This window comes from Danaus plexippus, chromosome 4 (assembly GCF_018135715.1).
Source record: "Danaus plexippus chromosome 4, MEX_DaPlex, whole genome shotgun sequence".
In the NCBI taxonomy this organism is placed as follows: domain Eukaryota; kingdom Metazoa; phylum Arthropoda; class Insecta; order Lepidoptera; family Nymphalidae; genus Danaus; species Danaus plexippus.
Window position 1 is genome coordinate 6562200 of NC_083538.1, and position 24355 is coordinate 6586554.

Here is a 24355-nt window from a genome sequence, read left to right on the forward strand (position 1 = left end):
TATACATGGTTATAAATTATAATATATATATACATATTTACATATGTTATAATTTATAACCATCAATAAAGAATGTGTTACTTCCTTGATCTTATAAATATCGATTTTATTTCTACAAAGCCACTTTTTAGTATGTTGCATAGAATAAATGCTTTTAAATTTAACGTTTTATATTTTTAATTTATATCACCATATTCTATCCTGCTTTATAAAAATTCTTAATTAAGTTTGAAAACGCCTAAACAAATTTTAAGTAGTATTAATTATCTTCCTCCTTTATTAATAAAAGTCGCGAACTTTAGATTTGGAAAAATCAGAGTGGAGACAGTTGTTCGCAATCCAAAATCGGCAGAGGGGCCTGTGGGGCAGAAATTAAAATCATAAGAAAATAATTAAAGTCCGTAAGGAATTTATTGGACAGAGGCGACGTGATTAATTGGTTTTTCGGGATAAATCTACCCGAAAGCAATAAGTGTCAATTTTAAGTACGAAGCTAAGAAAGTTATTAAAAATTATAATGAATGACTTCACTTTTGCATTTATGTTAATAGAACTAAAGAAATTGCAATAGAATTCTTTGCAAGAATCATAATTTTCTATTATAATTGGTTAAAGAAACTCTAAAGTAAGACGTAACAAATGGTGTCAATTTAATAATTCATTTAGAGCAATCATTTTCAATTGGGGCGTTCGTGGTAGGGTTGAACTTGACCATTAATAAATGGCAATGATACTTCAAACTTAACCCTCTTTGAAGGGAAATAATGAGAGATATCACTTGAGGTGTAATCTGCTTCGTTCAGATGGCCGTTGTTTTGTTTGGTGCATATTAAAATCAAAAAATGTTTGTTTTATCTCTTTATAAATTGTTCAAGTTATTCGTTCTTTTTTTTTAATAGCCAATAACGTTTTATCAAGATGAGATTGTTGAAAAAAATATTATTATATCTTAATAAGCTCCTTATTATTAGATATACTATATTTAAAGCAATTTAATGAAAGAAAATATATTAAAATATCTTCTTAAATGAAACAGGGACATAAATACTAGGACAAAATTATCAACTGTCTATAATTGGTGGTATCTTGAAAGGATATCCAGAATTACAATCACAAGGAGATTAGACTATTTTGGTTAAAATATACAAGAAAAGTATGACTTTTACATTTGGTCTCACTTGACAAACACTATTTCTGTTCTATTTGTAGAGTTATTGTTACATTATCTTAATGTCAGTAAAATGAAATCACATGAAGTAATTACTAGTACTGTACACTTTATTGGTACTAATTGGGTAATCTTAAGAGTATACAGCAGCAACAGAGGTATATGTATCAACTTTCGCAAGCACAATTTTAATGGACTTCAAACCAAATTCGTCCTTAGGGAAAACAGGGGAAGAAAATTTTACAAAGAAATAGTGTATTTGTGATATTTATTATTATATTAAAAGCAGATCTAGGGTCGAGGAGGAATTTTGCCGACGGCGAGCGGACGATTACTGCGGCTACCAAATTTATGGTCAAACTTCGCGCGAAGGCGACGGCGCGAGTTTTTATTATGATCAGTTCAGTGGACCGTGAAAGAAAGTCGCTGCGGGGAGACGTAATTTCCATACCTCATGTCTGTTTCTGTCGCCCTGGTACTTTCTTAATAAAAGTTCATTCTGAGTTCTAGTTCATCCATTTTGTTTAAAAACATTCATTCTCCATCCAACCTCTTCGGGAATTTCACAAAATGTTAATTTGAATTTGAATTTTATGGTAATAAGAGGAAACTACTTTGGGTCAATTCATTTTATATAAATTAGGTCCACGTAAGAAGATCGACTTAAAAATACTCTTCTTCATTTCGTATTTATTTATACATCTCACATCCTTATTCAATTACAGATTTCATGCACTCCCATTAATTATGTTTTTTTGGCTGCAAATATGAAAGAACAAAGAGCGAGCATAGCAAATAAAGTTTTTATGGCTTAGGAAATCGTTATAATTTCAAGCCATTTTAATAATATATTCATACTTATCCATAAAGGCTCTTATATTTTTAAAGGAATAGAATATTTTTGTGGTAAATTGTGTCTTACTAGACGGTTTCATATAATTTTTTAATACATAAACGCAAGCAAGCAATTAAGTAAAACCAACAGGGAAAAAGGCGGAAAAAAGTAAAAATAAACACAGGAATTGTAAACCCCCTAGTCATTGGGCGAAAACTTTAAGTAAGTCGTGAAAAATGGGAATATGAAAGAAATAATTTTCCGCGCGAGTTGTCTGTGCAAATGAGCTGAATGGAATTGCTGAGGCGAATGATTGAGTGCTCAATGAAACAATGTTCAAACTTTATATCCAAAGTTGATTGCTAATCTGAAAAGAATTTGCTTAGTATTAGATTCTCTTGAGAGTTGAGTGCTTGTTGCTAATAAGAAATCTAAGGTACTTCAATCCGTACCTGACTATTTTAATGGTGTTGAATTTTATCTACCTTCTATTATATAAAACTCACTATTCATGACCTAACCTAACCTATTATTCCTGACCTTATATATTTTTTTATTTATTTAAATCATGAATTATGTCAAATAATTTGAGGCACTATAAAATTTAAAACGAATTTAAATTCAGTTACCCGATGTTTTGGTTTCTTTACAGGAACTGTTATCACGGGCAGACGAGATGAAAATGTCATTGTCGGCACTTTGTAGTTATAAAATAATAAAAAAAGCGTAGTATCGTAAAATTTAGTTCATTTAAATGAGGACACGCCAAAATCTTAGATATAGTTGTAACTTATGTTAATACTAAGTACGAATTATCTTATCTATGTCGCTTTATTTAATATAATTCAAAGGCATTTTTTTTTGTTATTTATAACAATTATATCTGAGTAGGGGAAAATAATTGTGATACGTAATATGAATGCTGAGTTTCACGCCATCTATTATGGAATAGTTGATTTTATGAGCATATAACAGGTATTCCGATTCTACAGTTTAAGGAATTTTTGAAATAATGCCATCTATCTGAGAGTAGCTACTGACTGAGTAAAACATGTCTTCGAGTATTATGGACGCCTGGTATGAATTGGTCAAAAACGATCGGCAATGGTGGCAATGCAATTTTTTGTGTTTTGTTTTTTTATTTCGTAATTTTAATTTGTTCATTTTTATTGATTGTATTCAAAGTAATTCGGGAACAAATTCGTGAAATAGATTTTTTTTTTTCTAGGAAATTTATATGTTTTTGTATTTTGCTAACTTGTAAGTTTTCTGACTTATTTATTACTTCTGGGAAAAGCGAAATGAAACTAAACCTCATGAATATAATATAACTTTATATTTTATAACAAATATAGATTCATGTACTGCATCAGTACGGCTAAAATGGTAGATATCATAATTATTTACATCAGATTTTATTAAAGCTACAATAATTAACTAATTATAAAAGTTTTACCAAATTATTTACAGTAAAAATATTCTTAAATAGATCTATTTATAAACCAGTCATCAAATAAAGGCAGTTGTTGTACAATATTAATTAATTTACTAAACAGAAATATATTTACATTTTACATGAAAAGTTCCGTTTGTGTTCAATAAATACCAGTATTTATATTATAATTAAGGAATAAAAATATATATAAGGCACTTATTTTTCGGATACTATTCGAATACTGATCAGGTTATTAATAAGAGGTGGAGCTGCTGTCAGGCCGTAGTTGTTTCGTTTGTACGTCGTCGTATGCAATAGTAAACACACTTTTCTTCTCCGTTATAGGTAATCTCTTAATACCTGTTTGGTGTACAAGTGTGCTCATAGCTATACCTGAATCATTGTCGTCCAATTTTCTTTGATTCTCAGAAATCGTTTCACCCGATATTTTAATTTTGGAGACGTGAACCTCCGACGCAGTTTTTTGTTCTTTTCCATACGCACTTGATATAGCAATGCTATGAGTTAAGGCACTTTCTGCAACATCCGGTTTTGTGCTGTTTTCTGTTACACCATCTTGATTGACATAAATTGGCTGTTGCTCTAAAGAAGTTCTTTGTGGCAACACTGGTTTTTCAGTTTGGCTACCTAAGTATTTTGGTATATGTGTTTGTTGAACGTAACATAGAGGATTTTGATTTTGGTACTGGTGCTCGTATCTGTGCTCTGAGTGTTGTAACAAGGGATGTACATCAGGTAACGGTCCTTCTGGAACAGGTGTTACCTTTCCTTCTTTTAATAAGCGAGGATGAATAAAATCACTTTCTTTTTCTTTGAAGTTTTTTTTTACTTCGCCAACTTGACTATCTTTGCTAATAATTTTACCGTATCGGCTTGTTCTATCTTTTGTGTCTCTTTCTTGTTCTATTTTTATTTTAGACGGTCTTTTTGGTTTGTCTGGTACGATTTTTTCAGATGTTGAAGGTTTTGATTTTTTGCCATACCATTGCATATATCGTGGTAAACTTTTAACAGGCTTTTCATTAGTTTTCATAGATTCCTTATTCTCTTTTTCCTTAATTTTTATGGAGTCGTTAGTTGAAAGGTCTTTATCACTAAGCTCTTGATGGTTTTCAATTTTATTACTTTTACTATGACATTCCAACTGTTTACAAATATTTTCTTTAGCCTCTTCTGAAGATGCTTGTCGCGAGAATATTGAGTTCCGTTTATCTTCACCTGGTGAATCTGTGCCACTGTGAGAGCCCTTATTACTTTCATGGTCATAGGATATAGTTCGTTTAAAATTCTCAGTTCTCGAAGATGAAGAAGAAGATGGTTCTTGTTGTTGTTTTTTATCGAGTGTTGATTTTTCATCCAAAGAATCTGATATTTCCATCAATACTTCTCTACGAGATTTAAGTTTTCTGTCGGGTTCTGAATTTTTATATTGTGTGGAACTGACATATTCATTCTTAGAAGTAGTTACCGTACTTTTAGTGATGTCACCGTAATGTTTGATTCTTTCCTCTCTTTCATTTGTTTTGCTTATTTTAATCTGCTTTTCATTCTCTGCAGATGGTGATATGTCGCTTTCTTCAATTATAGGCGTTTTAATTTTTCTTTTCAATTCATAAACACGTATACTACGCCTCGGGTCTTTGTATTTAATTTTTTTTCTTGGTTTTTTCTTTTTAACCCATGTTACTTTATGGGTTTTATCAGAATTTTTTTGTGATTCGTCTTCACTGTATGATTCATTATCACTACGAGATTTCCGTTTCACTTCATTTAGTAAATGAGAATCTGTTTGAGTTCCAATATGACACTCAGTTTGAGTAGCCATCACAGCATGTCCTGGTAAACTTTGGGTCTCTAACTTATTTTCCACTTGAGATGCTGTTTCCTGATTGTGTAATATTCTTTCACGTTCAATTAATATTTGATGTAAAAGTTCATTTTGCTTTCTTAATGATGATTCCAATAGTTCTTGGTGAATAGATGACTTATTGTGCATTTCTATAAGTGCAGATTGTAAATAATCGGATTTATGAGGAACTGCCCCTGGGACTTCTGGTGTCATATTAGTGTATTCATGCGGAAAACTATGTTTGTCTATAATTAGTTGAGACTTTTTACCATCTTGAGCCGATTGGACGTTGTCTAAATCAGTTACAACTTTACTCATTCTTTCCCTTATGTTGTTAGCTTCTTCTTCTTGTTCTCTAATAAATCGTTCCATTAACAATTCCTTACCATTATCCACAACTACATATTGAGTGTGAGGAATTAATGTAACTGGTCGTTGTTGTTGTTGAATGGGAAGGTTAACGTATCGTTCGTCCTCAGTTTTTCCCCGTGTAACGAGCCTTAATATTTCAGTGTTTCCCTCTTTAATGAAAAATTGATCTCTGCCCATGGAAGACGGGTCGCGCTTATCAGCGTACTCAATTTTTAATCGATGTTCACCATGGAAATTTTTATCATCAGTCTTATGATCACTTTCAACCTCAGACCCTCGATCGATTTCATGTCTTCTTATAGAATCATTGTCCTGGTCTTTTCGTTGATGGTGAAGAGTTGCTATTCTATCATAACCATTTTCAAGATCTTCTATGTACTCTTTATGCTTACTAGCAAAGTTATCTTCAAGTTGGATTTCTTTTGTATAAATTATGTTGGGGCCATCCCTAAAAAAAATATGTTTATTAACCAATATTACCTTAATACAAATTATCATAATCCTGAAAATTACAGATCTATATTTACCTTCGTCGAAAAGACTGCCTAGAATCATCGTATTTATAATCATTATCAGTAGCAGCTTGCACAAATTCTTGTCTAATGTCACCAGGCGTAGAAGCGGGTTTACTCAGTTCCTTTGATTTATAATTTCTTTTATTGAATTTCCATTGTGTTGGTTTTGTTCTAATATCTGTTTGTTCGGCACTCCAAGCTTCTCTTCTCCTCCATTCAGGTGCTTGTATTGATTTACTTTCTAAGTTTTGGGTCGACTTGTTTTCCCTCCCAACTCCCTTGTCGCGGACCACTAAATGCACGTCGTCCTCTGTGGAGTTGACACGTATCACTCTTTTCCTAGAATTTATTAATAGATATCTATGTACCTATCTCACTTTATGTTTTATTTTTAAAAATATAATATTTATCGGTTAGAGTGCGGTGCCACATTATTTTTTTATAACTTCTGAGTATCATAAAGTGCAATAAATGTAAGTTTAAATAGTATATAAAAAAATATTCATAACTGCTAAACATAATTTGCTATCTATATTTTATTTGAAAGGGAATATTTAAACTCGAAGTTTTAATATATATTTTACAGCAATTATCATTTTGAAGCTAATACAACAATTCATTAACTACCTTGGTGGCATATACAATGGACAACCTTCGCAAATACAGCAACATATAAGAAGTAATAAAACGAGAGCTATTAATATTGCTAATAAGATTAAAAGCCAGAATAATAATCGACTCTCCGCTTTATATACGCCCTGAAACAAAAAAAAATTAAATAAATAATAGTAACGAATTAAATGACTAATTGTAACTCAATTGACTGACACACTTACAGAATCGTTATCAATTATTGATGTCTGATCCTTCTGCACGACAGTGGTGGAATATAATGTGATATTCTTTGATAATTGTTCTTGAAGTTTTGCAACATTAATAGCAGCATTACCAGCCATACGAACTACTGCAGTAACCACACTTCTGAAAGCAAAAGGTCAATTTCGTTACTTTAGAAATTATTTTCCATGTACTTAATTTACAAGAAATCTTAATAATGATCATTGAAAGACACATTTGTCTTAATTTTCTACGTACTTTTCTTGACTAGACGCCTGGCCACTCTGATCTATTGAACCTTTATCCTCATTAGTTTTGTAAGGTTTTATATCTACAATAGTTACTTTTCCTCCAGATAATGTGCTCAAAACTTCTTCTAATTTTTTTCTATCTGGATTAGCACCGGGAACAATGAAAGACATAGTTCTAGTTTTACTTTCTGGAGGATAAATCTTCACTGTTGTTGTTGAAAACAACCTTGGAACTCCCATATCATAGGCTCGAATAGTTAACATATAAACTTCACTCTCTTCTTGATTATCAAATTGCCTTTTACGCCTATTTGCATTTTTCTTTGTGATTCTTTTCAATGGTTCTAATAAATAAATTTCCCCTAGAAACAAAGAAGCTGGGTGATTAGTCGATGTTTGTAATTTTTATCTAAAACTTAATTTATTTAACCATAATAAAGATGTAATGTATTCTTTTACGTTAATGCAATATTTTGTTTTCATCGTTTATTTGAATAAAAATATTTAATGATAGATTAAATATATATTCTTCATATCTTGCATTACTGTTTATAATAATTTATATTGAATAATTATTTTATTATTAATGAATTTATATATTATATTTTTTATGCATATAAGTTTAATTTTGCAAAATGTTAATTATTGTTAGTTATCACGAAAATAACAAAAGTTTAAAAGTTTATAATTACAAAATAAAAAAAAATTACCTGTATCTTCATTAATAGCAATTTTACCCTCACGGTTTCCTTCAATTATTTCGTATTTGACTACATTATTTGGTGGTTCGGCATCTTTATCAACAGCCTTCACAAATGCCGATGAAGTAAAATTATTTAAACTCGGAGACAATACAAATTCATATAAGGCCCTTTCAAACTCTGGTGGGTTATCATTTACATCTAATAACTTAATAATTAATGGCACTGTTACTCTTAATCCTATACCGTCATTATCTCTAGCTTCTACTAAAAAATGCAGGTCTGGCATTGCTTCACGGTCAAAACCGTGATTATTTGTTGCTACAGTTATAACTCCTGTTATAGGATCTAAATTTAAAGAAGTATTTAAATATCCTAGTATGGCAGTAAATTGAATTTTTCCATATGCCCCTGTATCTACATCATCAGCTGCAACTTGGACAACTCTAGTTCCAGCTGTAACGTTTTCTGGCAATTCCACATCATAAGATAAGGCCAAAAAAATAGGAGGATTATCATTAACATCATTCAAGTAAACGGTCACATCCGTAGTTGCTGACAAGTTTGTTGCTGGACCAAGTTCTTGTGCCAAAATCTGAATGTAGAAAAAAAACATTTGAAGCTGTTATTACTATTAAATATTCAGTATTTTACTATTTATATATATATTTTCTCAACACAGAAAAATAAAATAAAAAACCTACCTGAAACACGACTGATTTTCTGGCTTCATAATCCAGCATAGTATTGTCCCGCACTTTGATAATGAATTGCGCGTGTCTCTCCGCCACTGTTGGTGATATTTCAAAAGTCCCATTATTTCCAACTAACGAAAGAGAAAACACTCCGTTTTTTCCCGCATCGTTGTCATTCACTTGCGGTATATACGGATCGTTGAATACCAAAGCTGTACCTTGCGGAGCATTTTCATCCAAATGTGTAATGTAACTGTAATATTAAATTTGTTTATATTTTTAACTAATCTTTATTATTTATGAAACAGTTAGTATGAACTATTTTACATACGATTCATTTTCAAAATACGGAGGAGAATTATCCCTTTCAGGTAAAATGAACGCCAGTTGAACCGTCGATGACATAGCCTCCGGTTCCTCCCGGGACAGTCGTACTTCTTCAGCAACAACAGTAAGAAGTATTGGTGCTCCAGCGTGTGATATTGCTGCAATTTCTTCAATCGGCCGTTCCAAAGTTACCTCACCTTTAATATAAAATTATAATACTTAGAACAAAAATGACATAAGTAGAAACAAAGTCAATAAACAAAGTGAAATATAAATAAAAGGAATTCATAGTAATCAAGGCGATGGTTAAAAATTCTTATTTAACACATATAAATTAGGTAACCATTGCGCCATCTAGATAACTAAGTGAACTAATTATTTAGTTCACTTTTCAATCTCAAACGGACTGAGCTTCTTTAATATATTTCTAAGAGTGTGCAATAGATGGCGGTGTCAATATTCGTCTTTTAATGTTTTAAATTATAATTTCATTGTATATTTCTGTTATAGTAAAAGAAAGCTTTATTCAGCTTCATTATTAAAACGAAGTCTATATAAGTTATTATAATTTATATAGTATATTAATTATTGTTTTATCAAGGTGTATTTCTGTAGATGATAAAAATTCATTAATTTTTTTATTGCCTTTTAGTTACTTAATTAATTCATATGGGAAAATATGTTTCATGTAATAAATCTACACGCGACATGATTATCATTAAATTAGTATTGCTTTAAAAAAATAATTTTCGTTGAGTTTATATTTATATGATATAATATTATAATAATATTTTTTCACTCCCTGTAAATATTTGATTAATTAAATTCACTTTAGATTGATCAAAGTAATAACATTAATTTATTATGATATGGAGGTTGTCTTAAAATACTTCTCTCTCAAAATGAGATGGGTGCCCTGAGTGACTTTCATTGTTTGGTTACAAAAAGGCATTCATCGCTCGAAAAAGTTGTCACTGAATAATTCATTACGTAAGTTCTCTATGTTTCTTTTTAAGAGGGTAGGAGAGGTGACAACGTATATATTTTATTTCTCAGGAGCTTGTTTGCACGTCATAACATTTTGTATAATTATATATAAATACGGTTGAGTTTTCACATTTTTTTTTAAATATGAAAGTGTTTATTCTACTAGTTCAAAAGTACCTAGTATTCATTACCAACATTTGAAAGCTTTACTGATATTAATATATGATAATTATATTGTTATATACAAAATTTATTCAAATTATACAGCAATTTACACATACCCTAAATTATTACATAATAACAAGAGAGACATTAAGACACAAATCTTGATTTGCATACAAAAGTGTCCCAGCGACAAATTTTAAGTTGCCTATTACCATGACAAAGCATTTTAGCGAATTATCATAATTTATAATCGTTTCATTTTATTAATATTTTATTATCTATGTAACGATGTAAGATATGTCAATGTGATCCGAATTTACAAGTCATATATATTTAAATATGTATTTTTAATTAAAATATCCATCGCTGCGGAGAATTAAATAAACTTTTATATCTTATAGGTCAATGAAACTAATAGTTATGAAATATACGGCTGTAGAAAAACAACAGAACTACAGTCATTTTTTACTCGGCGGCCTTTTTTATCTCAATGGTTTTCAATTGCCAACTTTTATAAGTTTTGCTTTTGACATCAATTCTATTATACACTTTTTCACAATATTATTTGTTATATTTATAGCCTGTATGTCTATTTTATAAACAGTTTTAAGTTGAAGATTAGTTGAATAAACTTGAATGGAAATCATTTACTTATAACGGAAAATCTAGAATGTGACTGAGTCGGTTGATAAAGTCGAAACAGGAGTATTGTTAACTTGTCTTGGATGCTATGCTATTCAAAGTAAGTACTCCTTTATTATGAAAGTAAGGTTAGACAGAGATTGTTTACAATAGTATGCTCTGCGTGCGCCGAGCCAGAAAATTTCCGCCACTCCTTAATAAACCAATTTAAATAGAAAGTTATTTGGGCTTTTTATTTTCCGTAGTACTATAATTTAATAATTAATTGTTTGTGCTATCCTATGGTGAAAATTTATAATTTAAATTCACTATTGTTTAATAACTTTAAGGTAATAAGTATGTATATTTTTATTTTAAGGTAATAAGCATGTTTTTCGGTGAAACATTCCCATTAAAATTCTTAACCTGGAGCAAGGTTTCAGTGAGACTGTCAGCAGGTATGGGCTAATGAGGTATTATACACAACTGCAGAATCCTAGGCTGGTAGCATTTGTTCAAACGATCTCCCTGTCCGTTAGTACGCATTGTACGACCTCCGATGGACTGCATATATTCTAATAAATATATCACTTAATACGATCAGATAAAGTTTATTCTTGAATGAATAACCGAAGCGCAATGCATCTTAAGAGATTGGAACTATTCAAATACATAGTTCCTTTCACAACACAAAACATTCAGACTTGCTATAAAATTTTATCAATATAAAACATCAAAATGAAACCACTAATTTAGCTTTATAGTGGCAAACAATTTCTACTACTTTAATGTAAGCTAAATGTTAGCTTAGTTTTAATTTTAAAACTTTGCTTAATTCGTCAGTCGGTATACGGAAATTAGTGAGCTTTGTGGTTAATTGTCAAAGTTTGCAGTTAAAGTTGGATTTTATTCGTTGAAAATAACTGAAATTTAATCTTGGTTTAAATAGTTAATAAAATGGGCTTCGTGATGCGGAATTAGCTCAACTTAAGTAGGTTACGTTGAGGGTGATAACACTGTAAGATATAATGAGGTAGGTCGACGTTTGTATAAAAATTCTAATAATTTGACCTCACTGTTAGAATATAAAAATGGGAACGGAAACAGATGTTAAATGAGGATAAACTTTAGAAGGAACGCATGGTTATTACTTTGTATGTTCATGGATGTCATGGACATATTGGTTTAGCTATTTAGTTAATTAAGATACCAAATATGTTTTAGCAGGTGTCCTCATTGATTGGGTTAGCCGCTATGTTGACCTTTAACAAGTGGTAACAAAGGAGTAAAGCTAATAGTATAAACTAGATAACTTTGAAGCGACTTTAATATGTAATCACTCATTATGTTACAGTATAATATGGAAGAAGTAATTATATATAAGAATCTTTATTTTAGCATCGATCTATAATATTTCGTTTATTGAAACTGTTTTCAGTTAACCATGAAAGGAGACACATTGTCTTAAAAATTTTTATACAAAAAAATTCATTTTTTCAAAAGAGGAATGAACAAGACAAATGAATTGAGATCAATCCGCATTACGGATTGGTTTATCATTATAAGTATAGAGCTTCAATTTGTATAGAAGCTTTTAAGAGTACCTCTCCATTCATACAAACTTATACTTTGAATGTAAATGGAAGTTGCAAAAGATTGAAATGTGGTAATCCATTGCCTTCAAAATAGACGTTAAAGTTTCAATTTATTCAAATAGGGGACTGTAACTTGTGAATTCAACATGGTAATCTGAACCAATACAATGACTTCGTACGTCTTCCTCAGTTTATGTCATTGTTTTCAGACAAAACCGACATTTACCTCATTGTATTGAAATCTATGTATGTATAATTAATAAATATATTTCATTCTTTATATTGAAAATAGTGATGAAATCAATTAAAGAGTAATCGCATAAAATAGAAAAACATTATTGTAGTTGGAATACTTGAGTTTTTCGCTTGGAAATTCAACAGTATTTAAATTTAAATGTGATACAGATTATCATAGAACCTATAAACATCACCGCTGCTGGTAGCACGCAAGGTTTTCGCACGAAGCTACTTGTCACCTCATTATTTAAAACAACCTATATAATACAAAAAGGAAAAATGCTTCACTGAATTCAATATTTGATTAAAATGATATAAATAAACTATACTTTACGATACGCTAAACTGGGTTCAGTCATTGCCAATGCGTGTTTGAAATCTGATAATATTTATTTGAAATTTCAATTGCGTTGGAATCAGATTTGGAATAAGTGTGAACATGCATTTTACATGAAGCGATCTACTTTACAATGTTAAAGTTAAAATTTATGGTATCGGAAGTTTACTGTTATAATACATTGCATCATAGACGTACTTAAGCCTTGATTAAAGTTTTCATAAATATTATTATATTTATTGATCATAAATACCTGTTGTTTCATTGATGTTAAAGAACGGTGTAAACGGATTCCCTTCAGAAACTAGTCCATATCTTATTTGCCGAGGAGCACCCTTGTCTCCATCTTCAGCTCTTACTCTTACAATCATATCACCAGGAATTACTTGTCGAGGTAAATGGGTGATGGGTGGAGCTGAAGTAAAAACAGGAGGCATATCCTGAACATCTTGCACAACCACCACAACCTCTAAACCAGCTATATTTCGCGTGTCCTTGCCTATTTCGACGTAGGGATCCTGAAATGTAGCGGGTTTATTTTAAGGATAAACATTAATAAGGATTTTATCATAAAACCTTTGTGACAATTTGTAATCGAATCTTAATTTAATTTAATATATAAAAAAATATTATTATTGAATGTAGGAATTCTTACAACAGCGAGCAATGTTAGGTGATACATGGATTGAGCCTCAAAATCCAATGGACCAACTAAAAATATTGTGCCCTCGGTATTCTCGCTAGAAACTCGGCGTTGACGGATTGCGAAGAGCGGCGAACCCTGAACAGAAAAAAATTGTGATTGTAGGCAAGACAAAAGGCTTTAATCACCCCTTTGGCAGAAAAACCTTTGAAATGGGTTATTTGAACTGTAACGGAGGTCTGCAATCGTAAAGTCGGCATAAGTCAACCTTGGGCCAATTTATAAGAGTCTAGAACTGTAAATTGAAATGTATTTACGGTCTATAATATTTTTTACACTTTAAAAGGTTTAAAATTCTATAAGATCATCATATATTTCATGATATTCACAATTAAAAATCAATGTTGAATTAATAATCATTCGAATATTATTGATATATTATCATTTATCTAATTTCGTAATTTTATCACACCTAAACACGCCTTAAAATACAAGTTCCACCCATTCACTAAAATTCTGAGAACACGCCTTAAGTCTTCTAAAAGGTAATTGTGTAACATGATTACACCAAGGTATTCTTTGTCTCTTGGCATTATTGCAATGAAATTGTGTCTCCTCAATAAACATTAACATTAAAATTACAGTTGTCAATAAATTTCACAGTATTTACTGCATAACGTCGCAAAAAACTATAGAATTCACATTTTTAAAATATAAAACGCATCATTTTATAATAAGATAGGAATCAGAGGTTACGAAGGTAATATTAAATAGCCCTTTTTATGCTTCAGGCTAGTAAAATGAGACAATTATGTAAAGACGAGTTACTCCTAATAATAGCTTTTCAGTTAAAATTAAAATATAAATAATTTACGACGATGAAATTCCCTCAACGCTATGTCATGGTGAAAATGATTCCCATTAGCGGTGGGAGCGTAACTTCATTATGCGGTTACAGCGAAATGCGTTTTAACTGTGGAGTTATTCAACATCGTTAAATCCAATCTACACTTCATTGTCTCGAATTCAAATTAAATGAACATTTAGTACCCAAAGCTCCAACTCCAGAGGTTTTGGGGATACTGGATTCTTCCTTGCAATTACAATTTCAAGGTCGGTTCCTCTCTTCGCATCCTGTGAAAAAATATCTTAATTAAAAAATAATTATTTACTCCATTTTGACTCAATCAGAGAATTTTGTTCCCCTTCGTATTTATATAGGTTTCAGTTCTATTGCAATTTAATAGCGATTTAGTTTTCCTAGTTTGTTTCTCCTGTAGAAGTGTCATGTCATCATCATCAATCATGACGCATCATGGCAGGCATCGGACGGTGCTTCATTTGAAGTTATAAATAATACTGGACATAGATAGTAAACTTTTTAAAATGCTATGTAGTGTTTTTAATATCCTGATTGACTGATATTTAAAATTATTCTTAATTATTACCTCTGGCACCAAAATGATACTGGGTTGATGAGGAAATATAGTATCTCGAGGGGTAGTAGCATTAGTGCCTGTGATCGAGCAGGCAATTCGAGCACTTCGCCCTCTGGTATTCCGAGCCGACAGCCTAAAGTCCACGTAGCGGCCTGGCTCTAGCCTCCTTAGCAATATCACATTGGCTTGACAGACTGAATTGTACCGAGTACAAGGTAGTGTCTCAATGCCTATGTCGAGTCTGCCCATTTGCCCTAAACGTAAATAAGAATATTTCATAACTGTACGGGCAAGTAAAATGTTGATTGTCAAATGTAAATGTCAATTTTGTGTAGTTAATCTTAAGAAATAAACTTTGCACTGAAGTATTCAGTTTTCGCGCACTAATATGATTTTCTTACCGATAAGTTCAAAGTGCAGGGGGTAATCGAAGTCCGGATCGGAAGCTCGAACGCGGTAGATGACGGAGCCGGTGGCCGCGTCTGCCGGCACCAGCACGAGCCTCATGAGTGTGCTGGGGTCGAACACGGGATCGCCGCTGTGAGCTGCCGCAGCCAGCGTCAATAACACCAGCACCGCCGTTAAGGTCATCCTAGTATAATTTAATTGAATATTATTTTCCTACTAGATATGAATGAACACCAAAGTAAATATAGAAAATTCTAGAACATAAACATAGACTTGATCTGATTAATCACCAATTGCAAACATTTCGCAAAAAAAACCTAAGTTTTTATAATAAGTGTATTTTTTTTTCTTAGTCTTATAGTCTCAGTCTTATCTACTTTGAGGAAGAAAACATAACAGACTCATAGAGAGCTACTTTCACCTGTACAAGAATAGTAGGATTATTGCTGTGCTAAAAATATAATTTAACATAAATAGTACCACAAATATTAACGTCAAATAAACATGGTTTTCTTACGCATCCCTGACAACGTAAGTAAAACAAACGATAATAATTTACATCACAAGGATACAATAACGTCGTTTAATTTAGCTTAGTATAAGAGGCCGGTGTCAAATGGTTCTAAATAAGTGCCCATATTGTACAAAATACCAGTAGAAATCCGAATAAAGCGATACATTTTGTCACGAGATATCTTTAACCCAAAGCTAGGTGTTAAATAAAATTAAATGCGTGAGCTGATCGAGCTTTGAAGAGATCTCTTTATGGCACTTATATTTGCTCAATTACATATTTACGACTTCTTACAACTGGATGTAATCGTATTATCTAAATGCTTTTATTTACTTTTGATAATAAGTATATTGTTTTGTTGTCTTCGCCATGATAAAAACATGAATATCATTTAGACATTTCAATTTAAAGATTAAACGAAAACACTGTACCTTTTTTGTCATTTTAAAGCGTTTTAAAAAAAATCTTTCAACAAAATTTGTTATGTTAATTTTATTCAATATTTTAAAAAGTTCCCTTTTCTCCAATTCAGAACGGATTTCTTAATTGCTCTACATTTTTGATAACAAAAGCTTGTAATGAAAGTAATGAAACGAAATTATAGCTATAGATCCTATTGTCTGTCATTGATATATTTTTTAAAAGGATTATTTTTTGTTAAAATGAGAAAAATACTCATATTACTTTAATGTATTTAGATAAAGATTAAAACCAGGAATGCGTGTGATTGTAGTAACAGTTCATTTGATTTCACAGCAATCTTAAATAGCATCTGAAACAACGCTGCCCGCTAATAAAGATACGAGAAATGCCATAATCTATAGCGAATTACTCATACCCTAGGACACCGCAGCGACTTACGAAAGGGAAAATTGTGTTACGAAATCACCCGCTTCTGAGTTACCAGGAAGCATCCACTTTATGGCTGCATAGAATTACTGAATCTAATTTATGTACTCCGGAATTTCATATTTATATGCATATATCGTATACTGTAGATATATGTCTACATACTAAAACACGTAAATTCTTTGGCCAAACACAATTAATGTACAACTAGCAATATACTTTAATTTAAAAATATAAAATTTGATTTACATTAATTCCTATGAAACAATCAGATCATTAAATGTTTCGTATTATTATCGGAATAAAACGTTTTGAATTGTTAACTGACAACCATTTCACGGGAATAAAACACCTGACAATATTATTGTTCAGATATAAAATTAAAATTAAATCCGTTTCTTACTACCGCTTGTAAATTTTCCGGGCCATAGGTTGAGAAACCCTGTCACGAGTTCTCCTGACACTTTGGGTATCGGTTTAACATATAAACGTGCAATAAGTCATCGAAGCGAGCCTTAAATATGGGTTGACGTGAATTTCGCAAAATATAGACACGATCTGAACTGGAAGTCTGTGTACACAAGACGGAACTTTGGATAGTATGGGAAGTCATCTGAAAGACAAATTTAAATATATACTCATATTTTTCTCTTCCATTATTTCTTTTATACATGGGTAAAACTGAAAAGGTTGATATAACAGCTAAAAATTCAAAAAATTATTGAATATATGGATTAAAAAAAATATATTGTTAATGAATTCAAAATGGAATAAGGCATACCAGGAAGAAATATTTTGATTACGTGTTGATTGTAGGTGAAAATTAGCTACAGATAACACAAGTCAAGTAAGGTGTTTTAAGTGAAAATATAAAATATGTTGAAAATAAAAATATTATTCAACGTTTCCAAGTACAAAAGTGTGTCAGTTCTTCATTTAAATAATGATATAAATTAATAAGTAATGATTTAATTGATGAAGAAGGCTTGAATAAATATATTAAAGTTTTAGCACTCATACAGGTTCATGAGGAAAAGAATTTAGTGTAGACGCTACTTCAAATCATGTATTTCTTGCTAACCGTTGCGTGTACCAAAGTTTCCGGCTAAAATAATTTTCTCAGTACTAAAAATATTGAATGATTCAATATGGTTTTAGTGTCATTTAATTCATTCCTAAAATAAGTCAGATTTAATAAGATATGATATATATCATTTATAGCTTCTGTGTCGGAGTAATTCTTACACAGTTACAAAGCTAGTTTCTAAGACGCCATGCTAAAATATGTCTATGACCTAAACGCCACCTTAACGAGTTAATCTTGATATAGTGGCCTTTATTGTGAATTACCTAAATTAATTCTAAGCAAATGTAATTTTAAATATTGTTACTGAAATGGTTAATGTACGAGATTTGTGTCGCATAAAATTATTAAAATTTTATACAACAATAATTGCTCACTTTTAGCTTGAATGTATGTGTAATATTAACTGTCATAGAAACATAAAAAGCGATGTTATTGAGATCGTATTGACTTGACGCCGTTAAACTGACATGACTAGCTTTAAACGAGTTATTTATTGTTTCCTGTTTATATTCTACTAAAAATTATTTAAGTTTATATGAAACTTATTTTTGTCTGTGACTTTATTTTCGTTGGTTTCAGTATTGTGGTTAAGGAATTTTTTTTTGGAATTTATGAGCATTTTATCCATCAGTGACATCTATTGTTATTGTTATGACACTTGATACTACTAACAAAACTGTTGTGAAGTTTTCCCGTGCAAATTGAATGGAATGAAGGTATTAACTGCAGTCTTTACATTATTCTGATGTCTAAGCTATATAACGGAAATATTTCATTATAATTCCAAGAGTATGTTTTACATGAAACAGCTACAAACATTTGTAGAGATGACCCAAAGTTTTGTATTAAATATATTAGTGGAATGACATTATAATATCAGTATTCGGCAGTGATTTTAGCATCGTTTTCATAATCGATCTGATAATTACTCACGCTTCAAACAAAATATTGTGAAATCTTTTAATTTTGTAAAATTCTAGGCCAAACCTTGATTCGTGTCATAATGGTAAGTGTCTATTTAATCCTATAATCATAACTTTACAGTAGCAAAATGATTAAAATAAAAATAAATAAAACTAGCAATGCTAAAAGATTGTCATATTAAGAAATGAAAAAATAATTTATTAATGTCAATAACGATCTCAATACGAACACCAACAATAATTATATTTAAAAATAGGATCTGCGTTTTACCAATCGATCAAAGATACAAATACGTAATAAGGGCTTCACTGTAGAATACGCCGATCGTTTATCAAAACACAAAGAGATAGCTTAACTAGGTGTTGCGAAGATGTGCTATTTGTCATTGTCGACAGACGAAAGTATGTAGTTTCTTTGATTGGCGTTCTAAGGCGTCATGAGCAGCGGGATACTACGAAATGGCCGCTGCACGTTGTGACCCCAACGTAATCCTAATAGTACTCTTGCCTGTTAGATGCTGACCACAAAACCAAACGGTGTTTACGAATTCAATATTCATATTTTTAAATTCCAACTAAATTAAACTAATTAGAAACGAAAAGTGAAACTGACAATGAATTATCATAATCTCATATTGAATCGATAAGAATATCCGGCTTAATGTTATTATATTTAAAGCGCTGGCATAGGATTTTGGTTGGATTAAACATTGCATCGAATGATTATTATATCACGAAATAATTTATTCCCTTACACAAAAATATATTACGATTCATGATTATTTTATTGGTCTAAACTCTACATTAAAATATCACCTACATATATTTTCAAATTAAATATGTGGAACTAGAATGAAAGAAGTAAATATAATATATAAAAGCTAAAAAATGTGTTGTTGACACGCTATTGTTGAGCAAGATCGATTTGTATACAGTTCGAATGTATGTAGGTTATCGTTTTAATAATACAGATACACTAAACTAGAATACTATTTATTATCTGTAAAATAGTTTTCGATATAACTTAGGTAAAATTTTGTATATTAAGAATATAATGATTTATATCCACGGCCAATGGCCATAGCTTAGTGATGTTCATGATCTCGATGTGTAATTAACGATAAATATTATAAAGTTATGTTATAATTGAATACCGTAACAGCTACAAGTATTCAATGAGCTATAAAATACAAAACAGCTAGGTTTGCGCTAGTTGTAGTAAGTCATAGACATAGAAAATATAAATATATACTTATGAAGCGGTAATGGTCCAAAAAAAATTCCTAAAGGAATTGAATGGTAAAATTCTAGTAACTATCTGTAGATTAAATCTCTCTATTAATTAGTGAACTCTAAATAACAAGGTATTATTCCGGAGGTATAAGTTTCTTACATTTCAATTTATAACCATTATATTTCTTATTAATGCACGCTTCCTAGAAATTTCTCTATCCGTAGCAGTCGAGATAATTAGTCAGATAAGCTTCATAGAGTAGCCGTTGTTATCTCGATCTAGAAGTGACTTATTAAGGTTTATTAACATGCCGTTTGACTCCTTGACCCATATAGGGTGGTATCATGGCACTGTAAATCTTTACAAAAAGTTAACTTTATAGCAAGGATCACGCAAGCTGACCCTTAGACTGAGCCACATACGGCGACGACCTAAATAAAACATTTATGGTCTTATGCTAAATAGAGATAAGGTAACTTGATTTATTTTTAACTGTTACCAACAAATACATAACCGTAATGGGATAATTAGATTTTTTTTCATCGACAGCATTGAATACAACTGGGTCAGCTTGTTAGATTCCTTTAGTAAGATTAACTATTTGAATACAATATGTAAGTTTTTTAATAACGAAGTATTTATCTGTAACGGCCTCGCCTCCGGCCCTTTGAGGCTCTACTAGTCCGTCCGTGCGTAAAAAATTATTCGATTTTGTACGTGGGCTGTTCTTGAGTTTCTTCATTATTGGAAAAAGTCCCCTTAACTTCAAAGTGTGACTATTAAAAATATGACGAGTCTTCTATACACATCTGATATATATAAATGGGTAGTTAAACGGAGGTTAAACAGAGTTTTTTTTTTTGAATTTTATTCAACAGTTAAAGAGATTATGGTGGAATAAATAAATTTGTTATAAATATTTCTCTGCATGCCATTGTTGCTTAGAATACAAAAATAATTAATTAGGATGTTTCAAACCCATTAACTCTTTGCTTGCATATTATTAATTTATGTTAATACATTTTATATTCTTTAATATCGTAAAGTGATAATGTAATAACGCATGTCCAATGACATGAAAAATTTATCAAGATTAATTTAAAAACCAAAACTGGTATATGGCTTTATCGAGTTAATTTTATTAGAAGGGTATGAGTAGTATGAGTTTGAACCAAATTGGAATTATGGAAATTAGGTGCCTTATGTTTTTCGTGGAGGGCATGACTGTTAGGTAAAGTTTTATTGTTAAAGGCAAATTATTTAAAGTAAATCAAAGTGGTCCTAAGTACTAACAAATATTTATAGAAGATTTAAAACAGTAGCTATGTTTGAAATGTGTATGTATTTTTTATACAAACGGTCATATCTTTTTATAAAAATACCTTAAATCTTTTACAACAATGGTAGTTTCAAATTTTGCCTTATTAATTTTTATTGTATTTTCGTTACTATTAATGATGTTAAGGGTCTTATTGTCAATAAATTACGATCCTAATCTAAATTGATAACAAAATAATGATGGATATTTATGCAATCGTAATAAGTATTAAATGATTTGCAGCCATAAAAATAAACATTATTACTTAAGTAACCTCATTAATTAAAATCAATAACTCAAACCTTATAGGCCTTCGTGTAATTGAATTTCTATGTTAATTAATAGTAGACAAAATTTTCCGTTATAAATATATTTATCATAGTAATATTATGAATCTTCATCTCCTTACTCATAGATGTAGTGAAATGCAGTTTTACTGCAATGTGGACTTCGTATCAGAGCATCATAAAGACATTGTCTTACTTAGCCATTGCATTCCACAGCTCGGTCGAAGCAATCAGAAGTGATTGACTATATTATTATTAGAAATGACTTAACAAGTATTTTTCTATAACTTCTAATTTTTCTTTGTAAATTTTCATACATGTTATTCATACATGAAAATGTAAAAGCATGTCCCTTTAATTTTTCGTGTACGCATAGATCAAGACTAAACTAATAACTTTACAAACAACATCTTTTACGATTTTCTTAAGTCACTAATGTAGGCATTGGTTACTAAAAAAGAAGTCATCAATCAGATACATCAGCTTATGACTATCCGAACCAATTTACTGGATTTGTCACGAAGTCCGTGATATGATCTCTTAATTGTCTCACCTCGTTACTTTCTAGATTTGCATTGGCAACGTCATTATAAATGATAGGCAACCGGCTATCATTAATAATAATGGGGTCTGAGAGTCATTGTGTGCACTGGGCTTAGTTGATAATGTAATGCAAACTACTGTTATAACATATGATCTAATTATACACTTGCTCCGGTCTAGAAAGGGTAAGGAAGGTAAGGGTTGTCAAGTGCGTTTTCTATTGTAATATCGACCAGTCAATTCCTCTACGCTAGTATTGAGTGTCATATAATTTTAATCTCAAGATATAAGACATATTTCTAACAAAAAGTACACCTCTAGTTTGTGTATAAGTTTATTTAATGGTCTTTTATATGAATTGTCTGTAAAGCATTATAGATTCTGCTCGAATATTTTTCGTTTTTGGTCTATGAGTATTGATATGAGTTATTAAACATCGCGGTCACTATCAATCCTTATACAAATAGTGTATTAGTACATGTTCTCAACCGGCCAGCTCGAATGGACCACTTTCTCTAGTCACGTCTCCGTGTACACAACGTACATTGCGTATGATTGGAATGTTTCCTTTAGATTAAGTCAATTTATTTTGCACGAACTGATCGAGCCAGATTGGCTCCTACACCTCCAAGAGTTCCACATGAATAGCTCCTTTGATGAAGTGTGTATTTATAAGTAAATCTATATTACAGTTCTAAGCTAAAACCTTTAAGTATACACGAAACTTTACTTTGCTTTCAATAATTTAATTCCGTTATACAAATGCAATGTGAGCTAATTCTTTAAATTAACTTCATTACCAATTCACTCAAAACTCTTATCTTTTATCTAAGGAATTTATACAATTTTAGTTTAAGTCCAGTAAATTTTTAGAATATATCGACGTATTGAAAATGTAAAAGTTACATTCCGATCAATTAATAGGTGAATAGTGTTTTAAAAACATTTCTTCTAATTTGTGACATAGTATAGTCCAATTAGGCTCGGTCGTTGTCATACATAATCTTAACAAAGTGATGGTGCTGAAATAACAACACTAATGATCTGTTAAGACAGATGGCAAGTCATTTTTTATTAAAGTTTCTAACCGTTACACAATGCATCTTGTTATATAATTTTTGGCTCGGCTCTTGTGCTTTGTTGGAAGCGAAACAATGAAATCTTTGTCCATTTTGTATTTACATTTTTGCTTATCTATCGCGTAATCTAATTTACGGGGCAGTCGTAACTACATAGAGTAAGCAATAAGGCACTTATTATTCTTGATTTCTGAAACAGTTTGAAATAAATGTGCTAATTTATTGAGGAAACGTAAAAATAATTAACGTCCTAACAACGGAATAATATTTGACAAAATTTGTAACTCCTTATACTGCCTTTGGTTATATCTTAGAAAAACAAATCATTATTTTTAAACCAAGCAGAGTATTACTAAAGTATAAAATTTGAGGGTAGACTGAATGATAAAAATATAGCTTTGATTTTTACAATTACGTTCTAACCGAAAACATTTCACAAGGTTTTAAGCGTATTCAGACCTAACAATGAATACGTTAAGGTCTCTTTTCATTCATTCGTCAAGGAATTAATGAAACTTAAAACCGTTACAAATTTGGTAGATGTAGATGGTACAACCGAATCTTTTTTATCTCGGTGGTACTTATTACCGAACGAAGAGGTGACACAAATCAGATCGAGGATTGTGAAAAAAGGCGATATTACCAACTTCTTAACGGCATATTAGATTCAATTTAAATTAAATGACACCACAAGAGGAAGTTAGAAAACCAATCACATATACTAATCGAAATAAAATTCTACTTTTTTAATTTCACTTAACATCCAAACTAAGTTAAACTATAAAATGGATAAGTATTTTCCATAGAGGACTTTAATGACCCGCAGAGCAATTTCAAAATCATAACTCACATTAATGTCATCTGATGGTTAAATAATTACGCAACAATTTATTATCATTACGCATTAATTTTTAATTTAAATGTCAATGAATTTAAATAATAAATTTATTAATAATATTAATGCAATCATTTAATGCATAACACAACATAATGATTTAAATTCATTGATTTTTTGTTAATAGCAGCTGATGGTGTTGTTTTTAAATCTAGCACTGGTGTTAATTATAGGATGTATTTTTATAT

General features: G+C 30.8%; 1 protein-coding gene across 1 annotated transcript in view; it reads right to left on the reverse strand.

Moving 5' to 3' along the window:
- Positions 1 to 3319: 3319 nt before the first annotated feature.
- The window catches only part of LOC116768574 (cadherin-86C), a 55482-nt gene continuing 34446 nt past the window's right edge, over positions 3320 to 24355 (reverse strand). Inside the window, exons 3-15 of the mRNA XM_032659317.2 lie at positions 15432 to 15622; positions 15040 to 15284; positions 14642 to 14725; positions 13604 to 13729; positions 13202 to 13466; positions 9011 to 9203; positions 8689 to 8932; positions 7994 to 8579; positions 7291 to 7645; positions 7032 to 7176; positions 6823 to 6953; positions 6208 to 6534; positions 3320 to 6128 (exon numbers count right to left, since the gene is read on the reverse strand). Coding sequence (XP_032515208.2) covers positions 3692 to 6128; positions 6208 to 6534; positions 6823 to 6953; positions 7032 to 7176; positions 7291 to 7645; positions 7994 to 8579; positions 8689 to 8932; positions 9011 to 9203; positions 13202 to 13466; positions 13604 to 13729; positions 14642 to 14725; positions 15040 to 15284; positions 15432 to 15621 — 5328 coding nt within the window. The 5' untranslated portion in view covers position 15622 and the 3' untranslated portion in view covers positions 3320 to 3691. The remainder of the gene's footprint in view (positions 6129 to 6207; positions 6535 to 6822; positions 6954 to 7031; positions 7177 to 7290; positions 7646 to 7993; positions 8580 to 8688; positions 8933 to 9010; positions 9204 to 13201; positions 13467 to 13603; positions 13730 to 14641; positions 14726 to 15039; positions 15285 to 15431; positions 15623 to 24355) is intronic.